Raw genomic sequence first — 27,392 nt, 5'->3', positions numbered from 1 at the left:
GGTAATAATTAGAAATAGGTGTTTTAAGTACTTAGGGGAAAGTTTGGGAGGCCCCACCCTATGAAAGGATCAGAAACTTTGTGATCCTTTGTGATTTCACCAGACGGTTGTGTGGAAACACATCATGCCATGATCAAAAGTCATCTTTAAGGACCTCAGAAAAGAAGTTATTGCTGCTCATCAGTCTAGAAAGGGTTCCAACCCCATTTCTGAGGATTTGGGGCTCCACCAATCCACTGTCAGACAGATAGTTTACAAATGGAGAAGGTTCAAGACTACAGTAATTCTACCCATTTTAAAACAGATGTAAACCAGCTCTTGACAGTGAGAATTTTCCAACACCGGTGAGACAAAAACTATATCACATGCCAACTGAGATGGGGAAAAGAACAGAACTGCAGAAGCAACTCAGATATGAAGAAAAAGATGACTGTATTCAGACATCAAGCTAAATCATAGTTTTGCACAGTATAATGTTAGTATTAGTGAAACAGTTGTTTATTTTTGTAATGATGTACTGCTGAAATGATGTATTGGTATGCTTTTTCGTTTTTGTATTTCTATTGCTGTTTTGTTAGCCGCTTTCGGAACTTTTAGTAGAAAAGCAGCATATAAATTAAATGACGACAACAACATTGATGATCCAGAATAAGCTGCAGCAAGCCTTGGGCCCCGCTTGCCTCTCCTCCTGCCGCATGGCCAGGAGGAAGAGTTCAGAAGCGTTCACTTCCGTCTTTGTTTAGCTGTGGCTTGTAGTTTCTTACAAAATGACCAACTGTGGTTAACATTAACTATGGTTCTGGCTACATAACAAGCCATGGTTAAGCAAAAGCTTTCAAACTCCTCCTGCACGGCCTGGAGTGGGACTGGAAGAGCCCGAGTTTGAACCTCATCGCAGCCTCATCGCAGCTGTCAAGCACGTGGTGGGAATATGATGGTTTGGGCCTGCTTTGCTGCCTCCGGAACGCGACAGCTTGCCATCGTTGACACAACCATGAATTCTGCAGTGCATCAGAAGATTCTAGAGGAGAATGTTAGGTCATCGGTCCATGAGCCGACACTGAACTGAAAGTGGGTCATGCAACAAGACAATGATCTTAAACATACAAGCAGATCTACAAAGGAATGGCTGTGGAGGAAGAAATTCTGTGTCTTAGAATGGCCTAGTCAAAGTTCAAACCAAAACCCCACGAGGTGTTGTGGCAGGACCTGAAGCGAGCTGTTCATGCAAGGAAGCCTTCAAATGTCACTGAGTTGAAGCAGTTCTGTAAGGAGGAATGGGACAAAATTCCTCAAAACTGATGTTTTTGTGATGTGAGAGACTGACCAACACTTACTTGAAGTCATTGCTGCTCAAGGGGGTGCCACCAGGTACTGAATCTAAAGGTTCACATACTTTTTCACACATGGATATTGACTGTTGAATCAGTTGTGGATAAATGTTGAAAAAGCATCGTGTTTGTGTGTCATTTGTTTAATCAGGATATCTGTTGTTCTTTATCTAGGATTATGTGGTTAGATTAAGATCTAATAACATTTTAGGTTGGAAATATGTGACAATCCTAAGGGGTTCACCAACTTTCTTGCCCCTGTACATAGGCATACTGCCTCTCATACTGGAGGTAGCATATAACCATTGGACCTAGTAGCCATTGATAGCCTTCTCCTCCATGAATTTGTCCCATCCCCTTTTAAAGCCATCCAAATTGGTGGCCATCACTACATCTTGTGGAAGTGAATTCCATAGTTTGACTATGCACTGTGAGAAGGAGTACTTCCTTTTATCTGTCTAGAACCTCCTACCAGTCAGCTTCATGGGAGGATGACCCCAGGTTACAGTACAATGTAAATATAGTACAATATAGTACAATGAAAGAGGGAGAAAAATGTATTCCTTTCCACTTTCTGCACACCTTAATTTTCTTCACCTCTATCATGACTCCCCTTACTCACCATTTTTGTAAGCGAAACAGTCCCAGATGTTGTAACTTTTCCTCATAGGGGAGTTGTGCCAGCCCATTGATCCTTTTAGGTGCCCTTTTCTGCACTTTTTCCAACTCTACAATATCTTTTTTAGGTGTGGTGACCAGAACTGTACACAGTATTCTAAGTGTATTCTGAAGTGTTCAATGGAACTTGTTTCTCCCCCAAATATTCTTAAGATTGCAGTCTAGCAGCCCTATCCTATGCACGTTTACTGTCAAGTGGACTGTCGTTGCTTAGTTTTTTTCCGTTGTGTTATGGGAGCCACTTGAAAGTGGTTGGGTTGTATGCTGCACTGGTAATGTGGGATCAAGGTGGAAAAGGCAGATGTGATTACTTCTCACAGCATTACTGCCTCCTTGATGATGCATAAAAATTAGCCCCAAGTTACAACAGTCATTGAAAGAAGGGTCCCAAAGATAATTTCAACATCACTGATGTCCTACTCCTTTTTGGTGCCATTTTTTGGGGGTACTGGCAAAACTACAGCTTAAGGACTATAGCACACTGCAAGTGCAGTTATCTTCTTTATATGTCAATATTTTTTTTACCCTTCATGACAAAATTAGTGAATTACAGTGATCTGCTAAGAGATACAAATAATTGCTAGTGAGAACAATAATTCCATAAATGCATCATTATTAATTGTCTAGGTTTTTTTTAATGGCTGGAACAAGATGACTGATTAGAAATCAAATTTAGGGTAAAACCAGACATTGGAAAATAAATAATAAAATATTACTAATTCATCATCCCCTTCCATATAAATTCATAAAAAATTAGTAAACGAGCAGAAAAATCCTATAGTTAAGGGCAGGGAGCTCTGATGTTTGGAGGCTTTGACAAATCCAAAGCTGTGTTGAGCTCGAGCACACAGGGCAGAAGGAGGAGCCTAGTTTTTCATTTTTTCATCTCTCCGCTCCGCTCCACTCTGCTCCGCTCCCCTCCCCTCCCCTCCCTTTTCTTTTTTCTTTCTTTCTTGAACTATTTCCCTCTCATTGATGGAAATGGAAAGAAAGGAACTATGCCAGCTGCAGAGGGCATTTTGGAGGCATGGCCCTGGAATGCCCCCTTGTTGTGCTCTTGGAACAACACTGACTGTAGACCTTTCCACAGCCTCACATAGGAGGCTTGCAAGACTGGGTCTTCCTCTCTGAGGGTGGACCCTTCTCTCCATCCTCAAAGAGGGAGATCCAACAAATCTATGGTCCCAAGGATTGCACCCTTGCTGAGGTTAAAAATTAACAGTCTGAAAGGTCTTCTCTGGGATAGGATTACCTGTTAGCAGGAAAACTGCAGATTGTTTTGAAGAGAAATGCAGGGCAAAACTTTCCAGGAGTCTTCTGGGATTCTCTACTTTCTAAAGAACTGCCAAAATCTGATTCGTCAGTCTAGATAGCAGAACAGCAACCGTTTTTCTTCCCCCAGAATATTCCAAAAATAATATAAAAACAACAGAGAATTCCATAGCACCCTAAAGACTAACAAATTTAAAATACTGTAAGTTTTGTGGACTAGTCTCCACTTTGTGAGTTCTGTGAAGGCTTATCATTGTGTTTACTGTTTTTTTGGAAAAAAAGATATAAATCCAAGTTAGGACTGGACTGTCGGAGGCTTTCCAGGGTATTTGGCATAGGTTTTTCCAAACCCTACTTGGAGATGCCAGGGACCTTCTGCCTGCAAAGCATATATGCTCTGCCACTGGGCCATGGAGCCCTTGCCTCCCGCAACTATCTGCAACTATCCTAGAGAAGGTTTGCTTTACATTTGTTTGCTTCTAATGGTTAACATTTTTTTCTTCTGGCATCCACCTAAATTTCCTATTGAACAGCTTATGGCTATTATTTTTTGTGATCCATCCATGGAATATATCAACTAAAATGATTCTCCCACTTCCACTACATTTTAATCCCTCTGATATATAGAGTATTAGTTCGCTTTGGGGTTTCTTTCCTATCTAAATGGGACACATTGCTTCAACTCGTAAGTCACCTTTTCAGCTCATTGTTTTTTCTCATAAAGTAGATTATCCATTACTGTTTAGGTTTATTTAATCTTTTACATAAAATAAAACAGGTGCTGTTTTTTCATACATGCTTCAGCTTGAATTGCTTTTTCTTGAACAGGAGTGCTCTGAACAGGAGTTCAGAGCACTTGTATAAAATACAGGAGTGCTGTATTTTATACAAGGCCTTGATGATGCTTTGTTAGTGTGAATATTTTCCTAGTTCTCCTACAAATGCCACACCTAGTGATTTCATATTACCAGCTTGGGTTAAATATCTAGGGGTCATGACAGGCTATATCTTTAATCCTTAAGAAAATGTTTGGAATTTTAGGAGATTACGTAGGAAATACCTCACATTGTGATGATGTAGTAATGAAATATATTAATTGCTGTGACTTACTTAGATTTTTATAGAAAACTGCCTAATGAGATGCCAGGGGGAATATTCACATAAAAATGTCTTAAAACACATCGACACTCACACATAGCCCAATTTGGTTTGGGGAGTCTGTTTCTGGCACATGGCTTGTATCAGAAACAGATGAGTCCAAAAGGAGACTTGTGCCATTGCTTTGGCTTCTCTGTAGGTTGACCATACATAAACCACAGAGTGACCATCTAAACTGACCATTGGTAAATTACTCTCTGATGAAGAACTATACTGATGAATCTTAAAGTAGAGGATGTTTGGAACTGGCAATGTCGTTTAGAGTTTTCTTTTAATCAGAAGCAATCTGCAAATGTTTGGATATTGGCGGTATCTATTTGCCGTTTCAAGTAGCCCTGAACTAAATAAGAGGTGTCTATAAGATGTGTTCATATGTGTGTATCTCATATGGGTATATCTGTTTTCAAAATGGTAATGTATGAAATGATGAGGCACCTATTACAGTGATTGCATGTTTCTTGTCCAGCCATGCATACATGTCAAATTCTGGCAGGCTGTCCATATCTAGAGTACAGAAAAGTGAGGAGCCATACTAAAAGACATATTTAGGCTGCAGTCTTATACTCATTTACCTGGGAGTAAGTCAGATTTAACTTGGTGGGGCTTTCTTCTGAGTAGACATATATAGGATCACAGTGTTAGCCAAACCTTTTAATTGTGCTGCAGAATTGATCTTTATAGAAATACGTATGAGTATTCTTGCATAATTCCTCTACATTTTCCACTTCATCTACATACAGGCTGCATTCACATGTAACGCTGACTCAGGAGTCTTGCCTTATTAAACCACAATGTGCATGAGCTGCGTGCTGCTGCACACAGCTAGTTCATTCCTGCTTTGTTCCTCCCGCCTGTGTGAGCAGGTAAAACACGGGTGGGCTACTTGTGGCGCTCCAGCTGTTTGGGCCTACAACTCCCATCAGCCCTAGCCAGCGTAGCCAACGGTGAGGGTTCATAGGAACTGTAGGCCAAACATCTGGAGGGCTGCCAAGTTGCCCACTCCTGAAGTAGAGGATACCTTAGTGTTATGTCCAGATCTGGGATTGTTGTTTATTGTACCCTAACAAGCCAGAATGTGTAAGCCAACAACAAACCCTGGTTTAAAGCTGGCATATGAATCCTGGCTAGTTTGGGTTCAATAAACTACAGTCTTGAGTTTTGAAATAATCCTTAGCTATTTGTGCCTGGTTTTTTTACACACTCATGTGGGAAGGAGTAATGAAGGGGGAGCAAACAGGCTGCGTGCAGTAGCATGCAGCTTGTGTGCATTGTGGTTTAATAAGCCAGGATTCCTGGGTTTATCATTATATGTTAATGCAATGGTTGTCCCATATGTGAAAGAAATTGATTCCTTATTTCCTATATGCATAAATCCTATGACATAGTTGCCTATTGAATATAGCCCTTTGTCAGAACACAAGGTTAACTGAAGTCATTTTTTCTGTCACAGTACAGCAGTTCTCTTGTATTTTCTGGGGGTGCTGTGGTGGCTTAGTGGTTAAGACGCTGAACTGCAGACTGGAAGGTCGGCAGGACAGCAGTTCGAGACTCAAGTGCTGCGTGACAGAGTGAGCTCCCGTCTTCAGTCCCAGCTTCTGCCAACCAACCTAGCAGTTCGAAAGCAAGGAATTGCAAGTAGATAAATAGGTACCGCTTTGGCGGGAAAGGTAACAGCGTTCCGTGCACCTCGGTGTTCAGTCATGCTGGCCACATGACCACGGAAGCGTCTTCGGACAGCGCTGGCTCTTCGGCATAGAAATGGAGATGAGCACCACACCCTAGAGTCGGACACGACTGGTTGGGGACACCTTTACCTTTTTAACACTTGTAACCTGGAATGCAAAATTCAACAAGTCTTTCTGACCTTAGCCAGTTTTTAATGTTGACAAAAGGCCTACAAAATTGGGACTCTCATTCCTCTGGCTTACTTGAATCAATCTTGAATATAGCTGAATTTTAATAGTACTGCAAGCAATTATTAGTTTGCCTCGCAGAATATGTTGCCAGCAATATCAACAGAGCAGGTTATTCTGGAGAGTACTATTTGTCAAACCTATTTACAATCTGTGCATGTTTTAAAACATTTTTGAAAGAAGATGGAGTTTGGATTTAAAAATTATATCTCATATTTACTGCATACTAGCTAAGGGTATTTCCTGTTGTTCCACCATCTCCATCATTTCCCACCCTCTCTTCTGTCATTGAGAGCAGAGCTAGGGGTGGGGCCAGGCCTGCTTTTCCAAACTTGGCGTGGCCCCTGTGTTCTGCATTGCATCCTTCACTTCTTTCCGTTACTAAACCGAGATCCTGTTTTTGCAGGGTGGAGGAGGGAGTTTTGGAAACATATTGGCTCTTGCCTTCAGAAGGGGGAGTATTGTTTTCCAGGGATGTTCCATGCCACTGAGTATCAAGGATCACAGGCAGGTTTGCTCTTACAACAAATATTGAGCCCAAGTACAGCACTTTGCTTTTTCCTTTAAGGTCCTGGAGTCCCTAGTGTGGTGCCATATCCCATGGTATCCTCCAGGCTCCCCACCCGTCATTATTACTTTTAAAGATGTTTTTTAATTAAAAGAGGTAACTGGGAGACATGCTGCAAAGCAACTCACTGGCCTTGAGCGCTATCTAGAGGGGATGGCAGGGACTGAGGGGAGTGTTTTGCTTATGCTCTTGTGTGTGCCCTGTTTTTGTGTGTTATATATAGTGCAGTGTGCATTAGCTGACTTGTTTGCTTGCTGTGGTGTAGTGTGTATTTTGCCTGGTTTTGTGTGTGCATGTTTCTCTGAACATGATCTGTTGCCTTCTTTGAAATGGGTCTTTTGTTGTGCTTTGTGGGGCAAAGATGTGACTTGGCATTTGGGGCTCAGACTCCACCTCCCCCCTTGTACTCAGTTTTTTGGCCAAGTTACTTGTTTCTGAGCCTCCTCAGTTTGCCTTCTATGAAATGGCTGCTAGAACAGAACACTGTGGGATCAGAAGTGTTTTTGTGTTTTGGAGCTCAGAACATACCTCTGCTTTGTACTTAGGTCCTTGGGCATATTACTTTTTTCTTTAGCCTCACCAGTTTGCCTTTGGTAAATGGGTGTTTTGTGACTGGTCACACCCACCATAGTAGCAGTTTTGTGAATGACCAAGCCCCCTCATGGCAGCCATTTTGGTTGAGTGCCCACAGCACACGCTCAAAATCCAAATGTGTCCACTGGCCCAGAAAGGTTGGGGACTCCTGTTATAAGAAGAAATGATGATCATTCACCTACATGAGACAAAGTAAATAGATCCAGTCAGGCACACCTTTGAAATAGGGTCTAAATCTGTTCCTCCTCTGATGATCTTTGCGAAACCAGTTCTCTCTCCACCCAACACAACTGTGAACCATATTCAGCTTGTTTTATGTCATCCCATAGAACCCAGTGGGGTTCACAGAGAGCCATACCAGCTCTGGTCTGTGTAACTACATACTGATTTCTCTTCCTTGGTCATGCTATGGGATAGAATGTTGGAAACTCTTGGTTTTTATATATATATATATATATATATATATATAGTGTGTATAAGTGGAGAGAGAACTTGTAAATTTCAATGACCTGTGCAGATATGAAGTGTATTTCTGTGTGTTCTGCACAGAATCTTGTCCCCATTACAGGATCCTTGACGGTGTTGGGCTGCGCCCCCCCTCCCATGTCAGAGCTGTGGAGGCAGCACTTGACTTTTCCACACAGAAGTGAGCAGCAGGCATTTATTTATACAGGAGAAACAAACGGGGTACTCCTAGGGACACCTCTTTTGGGGTGGTGTCTAAATGCACTTCTTGTCTCTGGTGATTTCCAGTGATACCCCACCTTTGACAGTCAAGTCTGCTGCTATCTGCATAGCTCTGTCTTAAGTTCTGTTCCAGATGTGTATGTCTGTGTGTTCCCAAAATATGTATGTAAATTAGGAGTATACATATGTAAGAAATCAATGTGTGTTTTTTAAAGCTTCATGCCTAAAAGTCTAGTTTATAAAGTTTAAATTATTTTCTTACAGAGGACTCTTCATCACTCCCCACGATCGAGGACATGTTGCAACGTTGCTTAAATCATGGCCTGAAACTGTCATCAAGGTAGGTTGCTCTTTAGTTGCATGACAGTACATGCTTAGTGTCATGTCCCTGTGTGATTAAAGTGACACTATAAGTCAGAGTTGAGCTACATGATCAGCAGAACGATCAGGTGTAGACTGTGGGTGGATGGGGATTTTATATCTAAATTCTCCCACGTACAAAATCTCCCTAAACATAGAAAACAAGTAAATCTGAGAAAAGCTGAGGCTGGAACCTCTCTCTAACTTACTAGTTTTCTATATGCAGGGGCATAATAAGCAAAGATAGATGTGTGGGTTCATGAGAAACAAAAACCCGAAATCTGCAGTTGTGCAGTACCAACCAAAATGCCACAAAGGATTGTGCAATTTTTCAAATTCTCCAGAACTCTTAATCAGCTGGATGGTACAAAAAACGGGATGAGGAAGAACAGAAAAATCCAAAAATTAGGTCAGGTGTTGTAGCCATGGAGTCTGCAGTGTTTGGACCCAGTCTCAAAATGATTGCAGGAGAAATGAATTAGTGACTTGTAGTGTTCAAAAACAAACACTTAAAGAACTTTGAAGAAATATTTGGTGTACTCCCAAGTATCCTTGTATATAGTGCATTTATACACAATACTATTTATTTCTGCCTAAGTTTACAATGCAAGAACTGATGTGTTCACAATAGGAAGAATAAAAAGTGAAAGTTCTAGTAACTATGTGGGTGAATCAAAACTAAATATTTGCGTGCCTTATATTATTTAATATGAAACACATCTTTCCACGTGTAATACTGGTGATTTGTAGCAATACAAAAGAAGTGAGAAGGTATGTTGTTATGATGCCGGTTCAACTGATTACTATAGCATAAAATGTTATCCTTCACCAACTCATATAATCTGGCTTAAGCATTTTTATTTATGCACCAGCTTGGCACCTCTTTGCTAACATAACAATATTTTAAACGTTGTGTATTAATTAGTTTAATATTTCTCTGAATATGACTTTTTCTTTTGAGCCTTAAGAAATTAACTGGTTAATAAGGATAAAATCCACATCTCATTCCAGAACAGTCTCTTTACTCTTTACTACTAAAAGAAGTTACTTCAGTTTCAGTGGGCTCTGGATGCTGTTGCTGAAACGTATGTTGTTGTGATGTCACTTATGCACCATCTCTGGTATGGTGGAATGTATTGTCCTTCTCTAAATCTTGGCCGTTCTCTCAGGTGTACTATCTCTGAAGGCATTCAGGCTTCGAAGGGCAGCTGGCTTATCAGTTGCTGTACCGTTGCCAGAGATAACACATCCTTCCCTATTCTGTTTGCGGGGATCGAACTGTGACAACAGCTAATGGGTGTTGCACATCATCTTCCCAGCTTATAGCCATTTCTTTATGGAGACAGAACAGAAATTTGCAATCTCTATGCAATGCAACACTGAATACCTGTTTTGTAAAATAACAATAGCTGCACTCCCAAAGGATTAGCAGAGATAAATTCTGTTTTAAAGAAATGGAAGTTATAATACAGAAGAGCATGAAACTACAATGAAAAATAGCTGGCTTAGAGACTTTAGCTTCATGAACCTTGATGCACATGGTCCCCGTTCTATTATGCCAGCAACAGCATGTGATGTGCTAGACGCTTGTTAAGAAATTGTCTGCCAGACAGTAGCTGAATTGTTGGCATGATCCATGAGCATGGCTTGTCTGAGATTTAACCTATTTTCTTGTTTACACAATCTTGTACATTTTTTAAAAAAAAGTTTGGGCCAGAAGAGGACTCCTCTATGTCTTTTAACAGCCTGACCCCAAGGCTCACTTTGTCAGCAAATGAATCCTGAAAGTGGAGAATATATGTTGCTAGGCCAGATGTTACAACAGCATGTTGCTCTAATGTGTTACATTGGTTCAAGTGTTTAGGATGCCACACTTCCGTTCTGGGTGTCCCTACATTAAGCAACCCCCCCCAAGCCCCTCATTCCTCTCATTTTCTTTGTGGGATTAGGATGGACTTCCTAACACAGCAGACATGTAGTTTGCATAGAGGAAGTGCCTCCCTCCCTCCCTCCCTCCCTGGCATGTGTGCAAAGGAGCGGGTGGTGGTGGTGAGGTCTTGCTTTCATCCCTTAACTTGTGCTGCACTGTTTCCCCACAGCCCTAGGCACACTTACTTGGGACTTACTTCTGAGTAGACATTACAGCATGCTATAAGTCTGCAACCCACAGCACACTTACTTGGGAGTAAGCCCCACTGAACTTAATGGGGTGCTCTGAATCGACAGAGGACATTGATTCTGAGCTTGATGGGGGATCAGATCTGTCTCCCTTCCTTGTAGGGAGGCATTTTATTCTCTTCTTCCTCCAGTCGGTGATCAAGAGACATGTGGTTTGAATCGAGGAAAGTCCTTCCTTGGCGAGTTCATGGTGCTAAGCTGGCATTACACACTGCTGATATGGTGTCATTAACTTCTATTACTAGTTTACCTCCGATCTTCCTGAAAGTGCGATTAAGGGGAAAATGTGTGCAAGGCACCCTGGATGTTGACGACATCATGTAAAGGACCCGTAAAATTCCATGAGTGATCAATCACAAGCATGCAATAAATTGCTCGTCTAGAGACACCCCCTGTTTTAGTCACAGAAGCGACTCCAGATAAATAATTCACATTGCTTGCATCATAGTGAAAATTAGGGCTGCAGTGTTTAAACAATCAGGTCATGTGATTGTTTTTTAAATGATCAGCTTAAAAAAATAGTGCCCCAATTAATTGCACAGCAATTACAAGTACCTATAAAAGACTGCTGAAGGCAAGTGCTGTCTTAAAAGAATGCCCTCTGTGTGAAAGAGGTAGGGGAATAGTTCTTTTAATGTGATGCCTGTTGAAATACTTAGGGCAGTATCCAATCCATCCCATGTGCTAGCAAGACTCACTGCTAGTGCAACAGGAAGCTAGTGGTTCCAGGAGCAGCCAGAAACAAGTGGAAACACTCGTTTCTGAAATGGGGCAGGTCAGTGGAGCTTGCAGAAGGAAGCTCTGTTGCAAAAGATCAAGTGGGAGTGCAGCAGCAATACCGGATACTGCCCAAAGTTGCACTACCTAAAAACACCAATCATATTCAGTGGTGCCCTTCAGTTAATTGAAGGGTCTTTGATATATCAGGGGTGTCCACAGACAGAAGGAGGAGGCAATTTTCACTACTTTCCATTGCAGCCCAGCTGTACACCCCCAAAAATCTGCTTTGGAGGGGTGGAGAACCTTCTGAAATGGTGTAGGAGGTGGCTAGGAGAATGGAAATTGGTGAAAATTGTATCCCCTCTTCCATTTGTGGAAAGCGCTGCTTGATCAAAGACCTTTCCATGAATGGAAGGGCATGATTAGATTCAGCCAGGCATGCTCCTTTTCTTTGCAACTATTTGTTTGCCAAATGCAAATTTTAATCATCTAGAACTTAGAATCAATCAACTAAATATGTATTTATTCGGGTAATGGCCCTGGTAAAAATGCAGTACGCTAAAATTGTAATGGAATACTTTGCCACTGTTCTTTAAAAGAAGGAAAGAGACAGACAGACAGACAGACAGACAGAAAGAAAGAAAGAAGAATTTGAATCAGCTTATTGAAAAATTGTCATAAAATGCACTTAGATACATTTACCATTTTATAATGCTTTCCCTGTAGGCTATTGTGGTGACTGATGGAGAACGTATTCTTGGCCTTGGAGACCTCGGGTGTTATGGAATGGGCATCCCAGTGGGTAAACTAGCACTTTACACAGCATGTGGAGGAATGAAGCCCCAGGAGTGTCTGCCTGTTATGCTTGATGTGGGAACTGACAATGAGGTAAACATTGTTCCATGCCATTGTGAACGTTTGACATATTTTAAGAGAGACACGGACAGAACTGTGTAGTAATATTTGCCTGCCCTGATCAGCTAAAATATAGGTTTAACATTGTCCCCCAGGAAAAATTCTCTCTTGTTCCATGATAATAGCTCAGCTGTGTATTTTTAAATAACTTGTTGCGTTTAGCCCAATTGCACCCCCTCCTGTAAGTGCTGAGGGCAGCGCATGCTCAGAGGTTTGTGCCACAGAAATGACCATAGCATCCCGACTGAGGCATCAGGCATGTGGGACAGAGCTGAACAGAAAGGACGATCCATTGATACCACTTTTAAGGTGCAATCCTATGCGTGTTTAGACAGACAAAACATCCTACAACTCCCAGCTTTCCCCAACCTGCAATGTTGGCTGGGGGATGCTGGGAGTTGTAGGACATTTTTCTGTTTAAACATGCATAGGATTGTGCCCTAAGTCATGGTTAAGTTTCTCCCAGAATGAGATGGTAGGTCTGGTGGTGGCCCGGCTGTGAAACATTTCTTGCACAGTGCTTCTACTAATGTTTATTGCATTAGTATAAGACATGGGTCTAGCTTCTGGTGCTGGTTCAAGTGGTGTCTTAAGTGCAGGGATAACAGCACCACATTCTGTGCTCTAGTTTTATCAGTGTAGGATTGGGTTCTTACACTGAACCCAAATTTTACAGTCCTTGCTAGTATTATCGATGCATAACTTTATGGACACCCCATTTGAAAATTCTGGTTTGGATCTTAAGAACTGTAAATGGAATTCTACTCATGGAATGGGACTTACCCATTGTCACTTGTACTCCAAAAAGATGCATCTGAAGGAGAGGAGACCCTCTGGAATGGCATTGAATGTGGTGCAGGGGTTGGGAGGGCTGTAGTAGCATGGAAATTAACATCTCCTTCACACGTGCAGTAGAGCAGAGCAGTTCACATGAATGTTATAATTCAGATTTAATATATTAAGGACTAAGGATTGCTCCTTAAGGATTGCAAGTCCTAAATGGACTCCAATATTATGATCTGTGCTGATGATTGTATACAACTTTTTTTTAAAGATTCATCGTAGATTTCATAAAACAAATATGAAACATCTTTGCCTGCTTTGATTAGGAATGCCTGGGTCAATGGGAATTTCTCTAAAGCATAAAGTAAGGGAAATAATCTACATTATTGTGGAGCAAAACTTGTGGAAGTGATCTGTATAAGATTATGTAACTATACTGAGCTGCGCAGAGAAAATGTAGTGAAAAGGGCATGTGATGAAAATATTTTGGATGGTTTAAAACTATGTAGTGATGAAACATGCAAAAAAAAATATTGCTTTGCTAAGTAGATCTAACAATTTACTGTCATTGTTCCAGAAAATCAGAAATGATACAGAATTATGCACACACTGGATTTACCAGCCTTTAAAACAGAGAATCTTGGGATTCAGTTTTAAAAAGAGAACAGAATAGTACCATATGTTAGCATGCTGTAAGCTGAAGCAAGTAGTCTTAGAAGAAAGTACATACATTAAGGCTAGTTGGGAATTTTCTGATGGAAACTATATAGATTTCTTTTTAAAAAACCCACTCCTTTTCACTGAAACTGGAATGCTGTGACCTTTTTTATACTGTCAAATGGAACTTCCAGTGGCTGTTCAGGTCCTAGTCAAAGGGCTGTAAGCTCTAAGGCTGTGTCTGCACAACCCTTTCATGGGGCTCTTATTAAATTTTATTAGATCTTCCCAAGCCATAGACAAGTCTGCACCATTCCCCTGCCATTGTTCATTTAGCAGACACAAAATGTTTCTTTCACAGGACTCTCCAGCTGGACATACCATGAACTCATGAAGTGCTTGCATTGGGTGATAAGACTATGTAATAATTTATCTGTCTCCAATTTCCATCTCAGTGTATTTATGAGTTCTTCTTCGTGGTCTCTGTGCATCACACATATGGGCTCTGCGCCTGCCTGGAGACTCGTTCGGGAAACTTCCAAGCCGCATACTTTTTTGGCAGGAACCCCTCCCCCATTGTCTCTGGCATATATAGCGTGGGATCCCGCCTTCCCCTCAGTTCCTTTTCGACCACCTTAGCGTTACTTCGTGGGGCACTTCTTTCGACATTCTGCCATGCTGTGTTTCCATCTTATTTTATCTAAACCTACATTTCTTCCTTTATCTTATTCTTCTTTATCTTAGAAAGAGAGAGAGAGAGAGAGAGAGAGAGAGAAGTAGCGACAATTGTTGGCAGCGTTGGAGAGCGTCGTTCACTTCAGCAGCGACACGTTTTTTCTCCTCCGGCCTATGGCCCAAAAGCCTCCATTCAGAAAGTGCACGGCCTGTGGCAGTAAGGTGCCGTCTTCGGACGGCCACTCTTTGTGTCTTCTTGGAAGGATCCCGTAAGGTTGAAACTTGCCACCACCGCCAATCGTTATCAAAGCAGGCTTGCAAGAACAGAGCTGATCGACTAAAAGCGATCCTGTGGCAATGGGCCCTTCAGGCGGTTGACATGCCTAAGGCCCAAATATCCAGGGACCAGCCTGCCGCAGCCCCTTCTACAAGTGCAGAAGCAGTTCCTGCATCTCAGTCTTTCCTCCTGCTCACCACTGAGCTGGTTCAAGTAGACCCACCTACTCCGGGAAGGAGCCTGGCCATCTTGGTGGTGAAAAAGCTCTCAAAATAGGCAAAATGTCCTAAACTGGTGGCGGATGCACCGGAAAAAAAGAGGAAAAAGAAATCCTCCAAACAACAGGAAAAGGAGCAGGACCTTCCTCCTCCTCCTCTACTGGATTCTCCTATTTGTGTCATGCTCCCCGTGCACACAGTTACTCTGGACCCGGCCTCCACTGTTTCGGAGGGTGTGTTGAGGGACACGCCAACTCCACCACCCCGTCCAGCTCAGATAGCCCCGGGACGGAAATCCAGATCTCCAACACCGCGTCGCTATGTTATCCAGTCACCTCGGTATTGACCCACGCTTTCCCCTCGACAGCCTTCTCGATACCAATCTCCGGATCGATACTGTCGTGATCATTGGCCGGCACAATACAACTGTGATCACTCACGCTCTCCATCCCGAGATTGGGACCATTTCTCGGCCTCGTCGTCTCCTCCACACCTACAGTATTCAGATATGGATTGGAGGTTCCGGAGGGACCCCGACCAGTTCCTCGATCACTTCTGATACTTAGGAGCTACCTCTCCATCACATGCTCCTTTTCAGCCTGGCCAATGCTCCGGTTTCGACACCCAGGACATCCTCTGCGCTCCTCCTCCGGTACTGAGGTACTCTATGCCCTTAGCACTACATCAACCCAGTTGGGACCATCAAGCCCTGCCACCTCCAGGTCCACCTCATGTGTCTGATGTGGCACAACAACCTGCCCACTCACCGGATTCTGGGGAGGACTACCAATCTTCCTCCTCCTCCTCGGTTCCCCCATCGACCTCATCACCAGACGATGTCATCGGGACACGAGATCAAGCCTTGCCTTCTGAGGACGTGAGGCACTTCTCTGAACAGGTGCTGAGAATGACACAGTCATTGGGAATCGACCACGATCCGGTATTTGATGCCGTCGCGATGGACCTGTCTACCCCGGTGGCCATCCCTTTTCTTCCAGCTCTGCTGAGTGCAGTCCAGCAGATGTAGAAAGCACCTTCATCCTTGACCCCGACGTCCAAGAGGCTGGAATCGATGTACACGGTTCAAGAGACAGACGTGTCTTTCCTCTTCTCACATCCTAAACCAAACTCCATAATCGTGGAGTCTGCTCAAGGTCTCTCGCAGAAAGCACATGCCTCGCCTGTGGATAAGGAGAGTCGTAAACTTGATGTTGTTGGACATCGCCTTTACTCTTCAGTGGCATTGGAACTTAGAATTTCCAACTACCAGGTGATGATGGCCAGGTATCAACTTTTCCTCTGGGAAAAAATGGATTCCCTCATCGCATACCTCCCTGAGGATCAACGTGACTTAGCCAGGATGTTTCATGCGGAGGCATCCGAACTATCTCGTCAGCAGATCAATACCGCCCATCATCAGGCAGACTGCAATGCCAAAGGCATGATGGGATCTGTTGCCCTGAGGCGGCATGCCTGGCTTTGCTTTGCAGGCCTAACTCCTGAAGCTCGCTCGCGAATAGAAAACCTGCCCTTCGACGGTGCGGGTTTATTCAATGCCAAAATGGACGAACAGATGGACTCAGTGCAGAAAGCCAGAACGACTGCTCGTAAGATGGGCATCGGTCAAGCCCACCAACACCAACAACAATATGTTCCATACCGTCAACATCGCTGGTACTGACACCAGACCTACCCACCTCAGCAATCTGGGGACCGGACACCCAGATATCCACAACAGCAGCAGCACCAACAGAGAAAAAACTACTCCTTCCCCAGGTTCCAAGAGAAGGCGAAGGGCGAGGGATTCTCTTAACGTTGTCTTTGACTTCAACTCCTCCCCCCTCCATACCAACAGTTACAGTCCACCCTTTGGAGACCTCCTGAGCCAATATTACTCAGCCTGGACAAGAGTGACGTCAGACAACTAGGTGCTAGCTATTGTCCGTCACGGATACAGAATAGAATTCAACACACTCCCGCCTGTGGGCCCAGTCCGGGTCACCCCGCCTTCGGAGGTACTCCACAAAGAAACTCAATCTCTCTTATGGAAGGGCACCATTCAGTGCGTTCATCCAAACCCCGGTACGGAGGGGTTCTACTCCAGGTACTACACGGTACCAAAATGGGATGGAGGCCTTCAGCCCGTTCTAGACCTTTGCGACCTGAACAGGTTTGTCACCCCCAAGAGGTTCAGGATGACAACCCTAGCCACAATTCTCCCACCTTTCCAGAACGGCTCCTGGTTCGCCACAATCGATCTCGAAGACGTGTACTTCCACGTAGCCATAGAACACTCACACAGAAAATTTTTTCGCTTTGTGATCGGAGCGGAACTGTTCCAGTTCAATGTTCTACCATTCGGTCTCTCAACAGCTCAGCAAGTGCATCGAAGTACCATTCACCAAGTGCATGGCTGTGGTCTGTGCTTACCTCTGCCTCAAAGGAGTGGAGATCTACCTGTATCTAGACGACTGGCTACTAGTGGACTCCTCTCGAGAAGCCCTATTTCACACTATCGTGATCGTCTTGGACCTTCTTCAGGCACTGGGACTACGGATCAACAAGGAGAAGTCCCACTTGAGCCCCACATGAACAGTTCAATTCATAGGGGCTGTCCTCAATTCCAGAATGGGCTGGGCGTACCTTTCGACGGATCGTGTCACAAATCTCGTCGTGCAAGCCACCTCAATATTCTTCGCTCGCTGTGCCACGGCATGCTATATCCAGTGCCTGCTTAGCCACATGGCAGCCACAGTATTGGTTGTGGAATGGGCTCAGCTATGGATTAGGCCACTGCACTGGTTCATCTGGACCTTCGACTTGATCCACAACCCCGTCTTCGCCACACTCTCTGTACTGGAGGAGGTTGCTCTCGGCCTGAAGTGGTGGATGAACTCCAAACATCTGACCCAGGGGATGCCGTTCCTTCCCGCTCCTCCATCCAGGGTTCTGGCCACAGATGCCTCCCTCCTAAGTTGGGGAGCACATTGTGGCCCCCTTCGAGCACAGAGTCTCTGGTCCTCCAAGGAAATTGGAGGACACCTCCATACTCTACACCTACTCCTTAGGGTAGACAACTTGATTTCCCGAGACCGGGATTGGATCCTCCACCGTGATCTCCGCACCCTGAACCTCACGGCGCGGAGGATACAGCCTTCGACCACCGCCCCCTGCTGATCCCACCAACGGTGCAGGCTGTACTTGATGCGGCTAGGAAACTTTCCATGTGCCGCTCATACTCAGCTAAATGGGCTTCATTTGTTCAGTTCGCGACTGACAACAACTGTAACCCTAATGAGTGTAGTCTGATGGATATATTGTCTTTCCTCCAACACCTCTACAGCAAAAGCCTGAAGTACTCCTCCATCAGAGTGTATGCTTCGGCGATTTCCGTGATGTGGGGCAACGTTGACGGGTGCTCCATCTTCAGCCACCCTTTATGCAAGCCATCTTTGCAGGGACTCAGAAATTTGGCTCCCCCTGTGGTATACTTCGTTCCGTAGTGGGACCTAACCCTGGAGCTCAACACTCTTGACGTCGGTGTTGTTTGAACCACTTGCTACCGTGGACTTGAGGCTACTGTCTTGGAAGATCACCTTCTTGGTAGCCATTACGACATCAAGGAGAGTGAGCGAACTCTCCGTGTTGCGATTAGACTCACCCTACACCATTTTTCACAAGGAAAAGGTGGTCCTTCAGCCAGACTTAGCATTCCTCCCAGAGGTGGCCATGGACTTCCATGTCAACCAACTGATTGTGCTCCCCGTCTTCTTTCCATCTCCAGCTTCTGATTTGGAAAGGTGACTGCACACTCTAGATGTCTGGAGAGCCCTGGCCTTGTATAGGTCACGGACCGAACCTTTTCGCAACTCGTAGCGGCTCTTCCTCTGCTACAGGGGACACAATAAGGGCTCCCCAGTCTCCTCTCAGAGACTAGCCTCCTGGATTGTACACACCATTCTACTGGTGTACGAGGTCTCTGGGAAAGCCTTACCGTCTCGGATGTAGGCGCACTCGACAAGGGGAGTGTTGACTTCCATGGCTTTTACAAGAGGTGTCCCCCTTGTAGACCGTAAGGTGGCTACCTGGTCTAAGCCTTCTACCTTCATAAAGCACTACAGATTGGACGTTCGAGCTCGAGTGGACTATGCCTTTGGCAGGGCTGTGCTTTTGTTGGTACTACAGTGAGACACCGACCCACCTCCGGTGAGTTAGCTTGTTACTCATCCATATGTGTGATACACAGAGACCATGAAGAAGAAAGTCAGGTTGGTTACCTGTAACTGTAATGCTTCGAGTGGTCATCTGTGCATTCACCCCCCCCACCATCCTGACTTCGGTGTCAACAGGACTGTTGGTACCGAGATGTTCTTCTCCTCGGTCCGGGACTGCTTACGGTCTCAAGGAACTGAGGGAAGGGCGAAAACCCATGTTATATATGCCAGAGACGGTGGAGGAGGGGTTCCTGCCAAAAAACTTTACAGCTTGAAAGTTTCCCAAACAAGTCTCTGTGCAGGCGCAGAGCCCATATGCGCGAATGCACAAATGACCACTCGAAGAACTACAGTTATAGGTAAGCAACTTGACTTTCCAGTCCAAAGTTGATATGTTGGTCTGAAAAGGGAGTCCATTTTTATTTTGTTGTTGTTGTTTTGCGTCAAGTGTGTGACTGTTGAAGGCCAGGTCAGTCCAACTTCCTGGACTGACGTGGGCTGGGGTTTGGATCTAAGCATGGGTGGGCAATTTCAGGGGATCCAGGGGCCATTTTCACCTTCTGCCCCCACCTGCAGGTTGCATCCCTCCACACACCCAGGTGCCAAAAAATAAATTAAAAATTAAGAATGGTGTCTGTAGTGGCTAAAGAGCACCAAAATAATCAAAGTTAGATTGTTGTTGTTTTTTAAATTGAATTTGGGGGCAGAAGTGGGGTGGGGGCTGTATGTGGCCATGTGTTGTCCACCCCTGAGCTAAAGCATCAAATTCAGTGCAGGTGCAGCTTCAGATGTGAGGCCAACAAGCAGTTGTGCATTTGTTCTCCTAAACATGAAGGACTGCAGGAATAATGCACTATTCTTTGCCCACTTCCAGTCATAAGGAATGATAAAAGAAAAGATTATGTACTAGCAAAGCACAATGTTAAAAAATGCCTTGCTTGAGATAATTGAGTTACAATCTACTTTTTATTTTATCTCCTCTCCTTGAAAATGGGTGCAGGGATCAAATATGTGTTTGAAGTTCAACTAGAGAATTGCTGCAAATATACATAGCAAATTTCATTTTGATAACTCAGTGTTCAGGTGCAATATCATATTGCAGTGTGTGATATCTCTTTCTTTGGTCCCTTGAAAGTGTAGGGGCTGAGCTGGTGTTAGAACATGGAACATAGAATTGTGTTGCGACTAAGTGTATCGGATTTCATTTCTGTACCTCAGTTGGGATTAAATTGAATGATTGTATTATAACTAAGCAAACTTACCATCAAATGGAACACAAATGGACAAGTTTAGCCAAAGGCCTCACTTTATTCAGCCAACCATTTTGATTAAACCTCACAATTCAGAAGTTTCCGTCGGAAGGCAGTTGGGGAACTATTGACAAGTCTACTGTATTTCATGTAACAGGCCATGGTGTGTGTATGAGTGAGAAAGAGTGAAAAGTTCAAACCAAAGGTATTTATATTGTGCCTATCTGTATAGAAACTGATTTCACACTTCTCATTCTGATCTTAATCACATATTCTTACATGTTAAGTCACCTCTGTGGTTCATAGGGTGGCGGGTGGGAGCAATATTTGAATGCATTTTCTCAATAGGAAGTAGAGATGATTCATATTCATCTTTAACATGCATCTCCTCTATATTAGCACAAACAGTAGCTGTGTTTAGATGTCACACTTATCCATAGGTTAGCATAATGTGAATGTGCTGGAATAAACTGCAGAGATCCTCGGGCTCTTCCGCTCCAGGCCGTGCAGGAGGAGTTCGAAAGCTTTTGCTTAACCATGGCTTATTATGTAGCCAGAACCATAGTTAATGTTAACCACAGTTTGTTATTTTGGAAGAAACTACAAGCCACAGCTAAACAAAGACGGAAGTGAATGCTTCTGAACTCTTTCTCCTGGCCATGCGGCAGGAGGAGAGGCAAGCGGGGCTCAAAGCTTGCTGCAGCTTATTCTGGATCATCCTCATCGTCATCATCGTCGTCATCATTTAATTTATATGCTGCTTTTCTACTAAAAGTTCCCAAAGTGGCCAACAAAACAGCAATACAAAACAAAAATGCATACCAGTACATCATTTCAGTAGTACATAATTACAATAATAAACAACTGTTTCACTAATACTAACATTATACTGTGTAAAGCTGTGATTTAGCTTGATGTCCGAATGCAGTCATCTTTTTCTTCATATTTGAATTGCTTCTGCAGTTCTGTTCTTTTCCTCATCTCAGTTGGCATGTGATATAGTTTTTGTCTCACCAGTCTTGGAAAATTCTCACTGTCAAGAGTTGGTTACATCTGTTTTAGAATGGGTAGAATGACTGTAGCCTTGAACCTTCTCCATTTGTAAACTATCTGTCTGACAGTGGATTGGTGGACTCCCTGATCCTTACAAATGCTTTTGTAACCCTTTCTAGACCGATGAGCAGCAATAACTGCTTTTCTGAGGTTCTCAGAGATGTCTTTTGATCGTGGGATTACATGTTTCCACACAACCGTATGGTGAAGATGAAACTCACAAAGTTTCTGATCCTTTTATAGGGTGGGGCCTCCCAAACTCAACCCTGAAGATTTACCTAATTACTTAAACACCTGATTCCAATTACTTTCTTTAATTGAGTTGATGCAGCCAGGCGTTCACTTACCCTGGCTCTTTAAGTACTCGTTTTCCTAATTTATACATGGTTTTATTTCACAAGATATGGAATTGGTTAATATAAACCCTAATGAAAAGGGTTTTCATTAACCAATTTTTTTCTAATTTTTTTAGAAAAGGACTGGTTTTGATTCACAAAGGCTATCATAATAACACTATGGAATTTCCATAATTATCATTAGGGTTCACTTTTTGTCACCAGTGTAACAGGAAAGAGACACGTGATGACATTTTCTGCTGTATGTTTTGGGCTAAGTTTATACTAGGTGGAAACATGCACATCAGAGCTTTAACACCAATGTGTGTGTGTGTGTGTGTATGTTTTTAGAAAAGTCGCTTTGGGAAGGGGAATGACTAACTCTTTTCATGCCTGCAAGTTTTGTGCTCCACCTCTTCCCTCTCCCAATATTTTGAACCTACCTAGGGGAGAGGGATGATATGGAACAGGGAAAAAGCAGATGGGGAAACAGCTAAGCACACTGTCCTGGTAAGAGGAGGAGCCCAGTGGGCGGGGCAGGGCAAGAGCTGCAAGGCAGGCTGGGTGTCCCTGTAGTAAGCAGAGCTCCTACCCTCCTTACTACGATATCTGGGACCAAACTGAAGCCTTCTATGCCTTGATATCTAGGGTTGTATGGATTTAGTTAAATCTGTTCTGTCTCTTTCGCAGATTGTCGGGCGGCTTTGTTTCTGCCGTCTGTTCATTGACAGAATTGGGATTTTTTTTAAGGATGTATGAGAATGTTGTTCCACTTGTGCTAAATCACACTTGTGCTAATTCACATTAGCACTAATGCACATTTATACTAGTGCGCATTAGTGCAAGTGTGCATTTGCGCAAATCTCCCCCCAGTAAAAAAAAGGTCTGCAGAACCCATGCAACTCAGAAAAAGCTGGTCCACTGCAAAATATGAAGGTCGGATTCATAGAAATCTGAACTCATTTGAATCTGATGAAGATTTCTTCGACAACTTTATTGACATTCAGAATCCCTTCTCAGGTTATGTCTTTCATTGAAGGCCTTAAAAGTGTAGGTCTCTGGCCTGGAGCCAAACTTTCCATTTTCTCTCCAAGAACTCATGTCATGCCAGCATGCTATCTGGATTGGTACACTGGCTCTGTGGATTGTGAAGCCCTTAGAGGTGAATATGCTGGTTCCTTGCTGGACCTAGGCTTGGGAACTGCAGTCTCTGGCCTGCACTCAGTGGTCTCAGGCCCTTGGGTGCCCAGTGTCTTGGTTCTAGGGGTCGCTGGCATCTTAGGTTTAGGAGGTACCCCGATTCAATGGTGGTACTCACGCTTCTGCCAGCACTATTCGTCTTTCAGTCTCTTTGTCAGTGTCTGGGTCTCTGCTGGACTCTGGGGCCATGATGCCTCTCATTTTTCCTCACCTCCCTCTGCTTTTCCTCTTCATATTTTGCTCTCTGGAAGTTGCTTTCCTAAAAGTTTAAAAAAAAAAAAAACAAGAAAAAAGGGAGAGGACCTGGGCTCTGATACTACTAGGCTGCAAATTTATACACACTTACTGGGGAGTAAGTCCCATTGAAATTGATAGAGCTTACTTCTGAGTAAACATGTATAGTAGGATTGCTCTATTATTCTCTTATCAAATTGATAAATATAAGGAGTGTTCTAGGTAACTGTTTTCTTTGTAAGCTGTGTTTAATGTATTATGTTGAACTGGACATATTTTGGAAAACAGTTATAGATTTCATAATATCTATGCCCAGAATTTTTTTACATTGAATCAGGTCATCATGTTAATAAACTTAAGAATGAATCTTTCCAGAAACAATACTTTACAAAAGATATAAAATTACAATGGATGTGATCCAATTGTGAATGCACTGAATACAATAGCACATGGAAACAGCAGTCGACATATCAGCTGGAACGTGTTTTATTGCACATTTGTGCAGCAGGGAAATCTAGAGTTTAAATGCTTTCCTGCTGTGTTTTCATTTTTTTGTATTTATTTTTCTCTTGGATTTCTGTCTCTGTGATTAGTATATGTATACAAGATTATATTTATAGAGTACCTACAGGCTAACCTCCTATGCTCCATTTATTAAAATGTCTGAAGTCAGGCAAATGCAGCACTTGCAAATATTGCCACACTAATACACAGCCCTCTGCTCTTCTTTGCATTGTGGAACTTGCACCCTGATGCCAAATACTTGTGATTTCATGTCTGCATTCATGATTGAGGTAGCACAGCTGGTATAGTTGCAGATGGGCATGCCAGTTCCCAAGCACTCATTTGTGGGTGCAACAAGTCTTCAGTCAGGACTGTTAATCAGTTTAAACACAAATAAGTGCTTAAATGAGCGAGTGGATCTGGCTGCCTAAGGCATTATGTATTTAGAAGCCTTTAAAATGATAAACAGCAGAAGGCAGCTGTAGTATGAGGTGTCACTGGATCATTGCCATGCACAGACGCTGTGGTTTTCTGAGGATGGGGAGCAGGAACCTATCGCAGGGGCCTCCAAAACGAAGAACCAGATACACACAGCTTCTGAGTTTTTTAAGCTGCTCAGTGTACCTCCTTAAGTTGCCATTTGAAAATTTTATATTTATTTATTTTATTTTTATTTATATAGAAATTTATATCCTGCCCTCCTAGTGCCCATGCACCACTCAGAGTGGCTGTTAGCAGTTAAAAACCATGATATAGTATAAAAACCATACATTCAGTAAAAATAAATACAATAAAAATACTTTAGCCATCATTCTACACACACACACACACACACGGCTGCACCATTTTAAAGGTATTTAAAATTTCGGTATTTGCTCTTTTTTTTAATCAAAGGGCAGATACCAAAATACATCAAAATAAAATGTCATCCCGTACATTCCAAATTAAACTGCTCATTCTAATATGCAACAAATAGGTTCCAATTCTCAATATAATTTTTTCATGTTATTGGTACTTTATTCCCATTCTCAGAATTTATCTGCATTAGCTTAGCTGCAAGAATGTATTGCAGATCCTTTTAACTAACCCTCGCACATGAGGCCATTTACTCCAACTGAAAATCAACCTCTTTGTATGATATATGAATGAAAGAAAAATGCAAAATATCTGTTTTTGTTTAAACAACAGCATTAGTCAAAGACTACAAACAATAATATACAAAGAATAATTATTGTGGGAGACTTTCATATTTTTAAACTTGCCATTTATATAGCAATAACAGTTCTGTGTCTGCTGATCTATACAACAGCCCTGTAAAGGAAACTAGTATTCTCATATTCTCATTTTGCAGATAGGGTGGGTGGGATGAAATTGGGAAAATAGTGGCTAGGTTGAAACCATATAATATGTTGATGGCTGAACCCATCTAATATGTTGATGGCTGGGATAATATTTGGACCAGATGTTTCCCAGACCATGCTTTTTAGCCACTGTGCAAAACCTGCTCTCAAGTACTGTAGCACCATATTATTATGGTGGCCCAGTCTACATATGCAGCACAATGAAGGGATAGAGCAATCTGTATTTTAAACTCCTGCACTGCTGCTAGGTTTTATTGTGGTTGTATTGTTATATTGTGGTTTTAATGTTCTATATATTTTAAATTGTTTTATTGTGTGTTGTTTGGTTTTAATTTTTGTGAACCGCCCAGAGAGCTTCGGCTATTGGGCGGTATAGAAATGAAATAAATAAATAAATAAATAAATAAATAAATAAAATAGAGCACTGAGGGAGTTGAATGCACTGTGCTACTTCCAGCTGGCTTACCACATTGTGAAAACTCCCCTATATTAGAAACTCACTGCAAATAGAAAACCAACAGAGCAGCGAAGGGATAATAATAATAATAACCGTGGGAGCATCCTATTTCTGCTTTTAAAAAGCACCACACACATGGGCCCCATCTACACTGGGCTTTTACTCCAGGGCGGGTGCGAGTCGAGGTCCATCGTGATAGATGATGTAGTTGCGACTTCGCAACCATCCGTGGTTTTTGCCTGGAAAAAGTGGAGTTCCAAGGAGTCGTTTTACTGCGATTTTTTGGTTTTGCTGCAGGTTCCCCCTCAGTTGTGGGCTGTCTGTTCCTTCCCCGAACTGACTTTGCATCTTACAGTGGGCGTGTTGTAGGCGTGCATAGTGCCTGTGTCACTCTGTGATGCCCCTTTATTCCCCCATCCCTTCGCAGCTGCGCAGTTACAGAGGCACAGAGAGGCTTTTTCACTTATTTAATCACACTTGCTCACATTTTTGCAGCTTCGTATCTTTGCAATGGTTGCTTTTGGACTCAGTGCCCAAGGACTGGGGAGGGTCTTGGGGGAAGGAACAACATCGCTCCAGGCACCATTTTAGAGTGATGGCTAGTCACATAGCACTAACGCTTGTGAGTGTGAACCATCACAAGAGTCTCAGGCTGGGGAACTGATAAAGTGATGGTGTTGAAATGAAGGAGCACAAAACACCAAATTTTTAACCTAAAACAGGGTCAGAAAGACACAGCAGAGCCCCTGAAATATAAAACAGCCACTGAAGTATTGCACCCCTACACTCATGGGACTGCACAGCTGCACAATTCAGTATAATGGCAAAAAAGAGAGGGCACAGGAAGTCTCTTAGGGAAGCGCGCAGTACATCACGAGTGTATCACAGGGCATGGCAATTCGGAGCTGCCTTGCTGACCAGATGCGATGGGGGGGGGTCAAAGCGGTGCCATATAGATGGTGCCATGGAGGAGTAGTCAAAACTAGAACCCTTCACCTACAATCTGAAGGTGCAGTCTATTCTACCAGCTGTTTCTCCTGCATGTGTTGACCTGGCACATTCTGTACAACCATGCCAGAATGGTGACAAAAGTTAGTAGGTTTTCCTCATTTTTCAGTTGCATTGTCTATGCTATACTAATGCTATTTATTGTAACACAAGCCCTTTGACTGACGGACTTTGTTTACTGATGATTTGGCAGTAGATTATATTCAGTAAAATGACAAAGATTTTACAAATTCTTCCTGACATTTATTAATCTCTTACTTCATATAAAATTGCAGTCTTCTCGGAAGAGCACTCAAATATTCACCACTGCATTAAATGTTTATTTCTGACTTTTCTTTTAGCTTAGGGGTATCAGGAACTTCGAAGCTTAGTGGTAAATCTAGATTAAACAACATGAGCATGTATCAATTCCATGAACTCTACTATAACAGCCAGTCTTTTATGAGCAAAAATGTAGTGCTGAAAACAGTCTTTGAGCAAGTTCTGGTTTGCCTTTTTTAAAAAAGCATCAAAGTATGTTCTATGAATCCATAGCTTTCAACTTCTCAACTACTGTAAGTCTAATGTAACTTAGAGTGCACTGTTGCTAAGGCATATGAAAAGTAATCAAACAGAAAAGGGCAAATAACTGAAAGTGCAGATCTCTAGATGGAAAAGTCGAATAGTAATAGATCTCACCATTTCAAGGCAACATTGACAAAAGAAAATTATTCCTTCAAGGAAGAGAACTTGCACAAATTATGGGACACAGTAATCATATTTAAAGGGTACAGTGCTATGGAGATAGTCATC

At 42.9% G+C, this 27,392-nt stretch overlaps 1 protein-coding gene across 1 annotated transcript in view; it reads left to right on the top strand.

Moving 5' to 3' along the window:
• Nucleotides 1–27,392, top strand: part of ME1 (malic enzyme 1) — a 206,036-nt gene that overhangs the window by 59,278 nt on the left and 119,366 nt on the right. The window contains exons 4-5 of the mRNA XM_084827011.1: nt 8,466–8,541; nt 12,186–12,347. Coding sequence (XP_084683137.1) covers nt 8,466–8,541; nt 12,186–12,347 — 238 coding nt within the window. The remainder of the gene's footprint in view (nt 1–8,465; nt 8,542–12,185; nt 12,348–27,392) is intronic.

Source organism: Heloderma suspectum, chromosome 1, assembly GCF_057233095.1.
Source record: "Heloderma suspectum isolate Gila_16-S chromosome 1, 16-S_ref, whole genome shotgun sequence".
NCBI classification, from domain to species: Eukaryota; Metazoa; Chordata; class Lepidosauria; order Squamata; family Helodermatidae; genus Heloderma; species Heloderma suspectum.
Note: the sequence above shows the minus strand (reverse complement) of the source record. Positions and strands in the feature narration are given on the sequence as shown.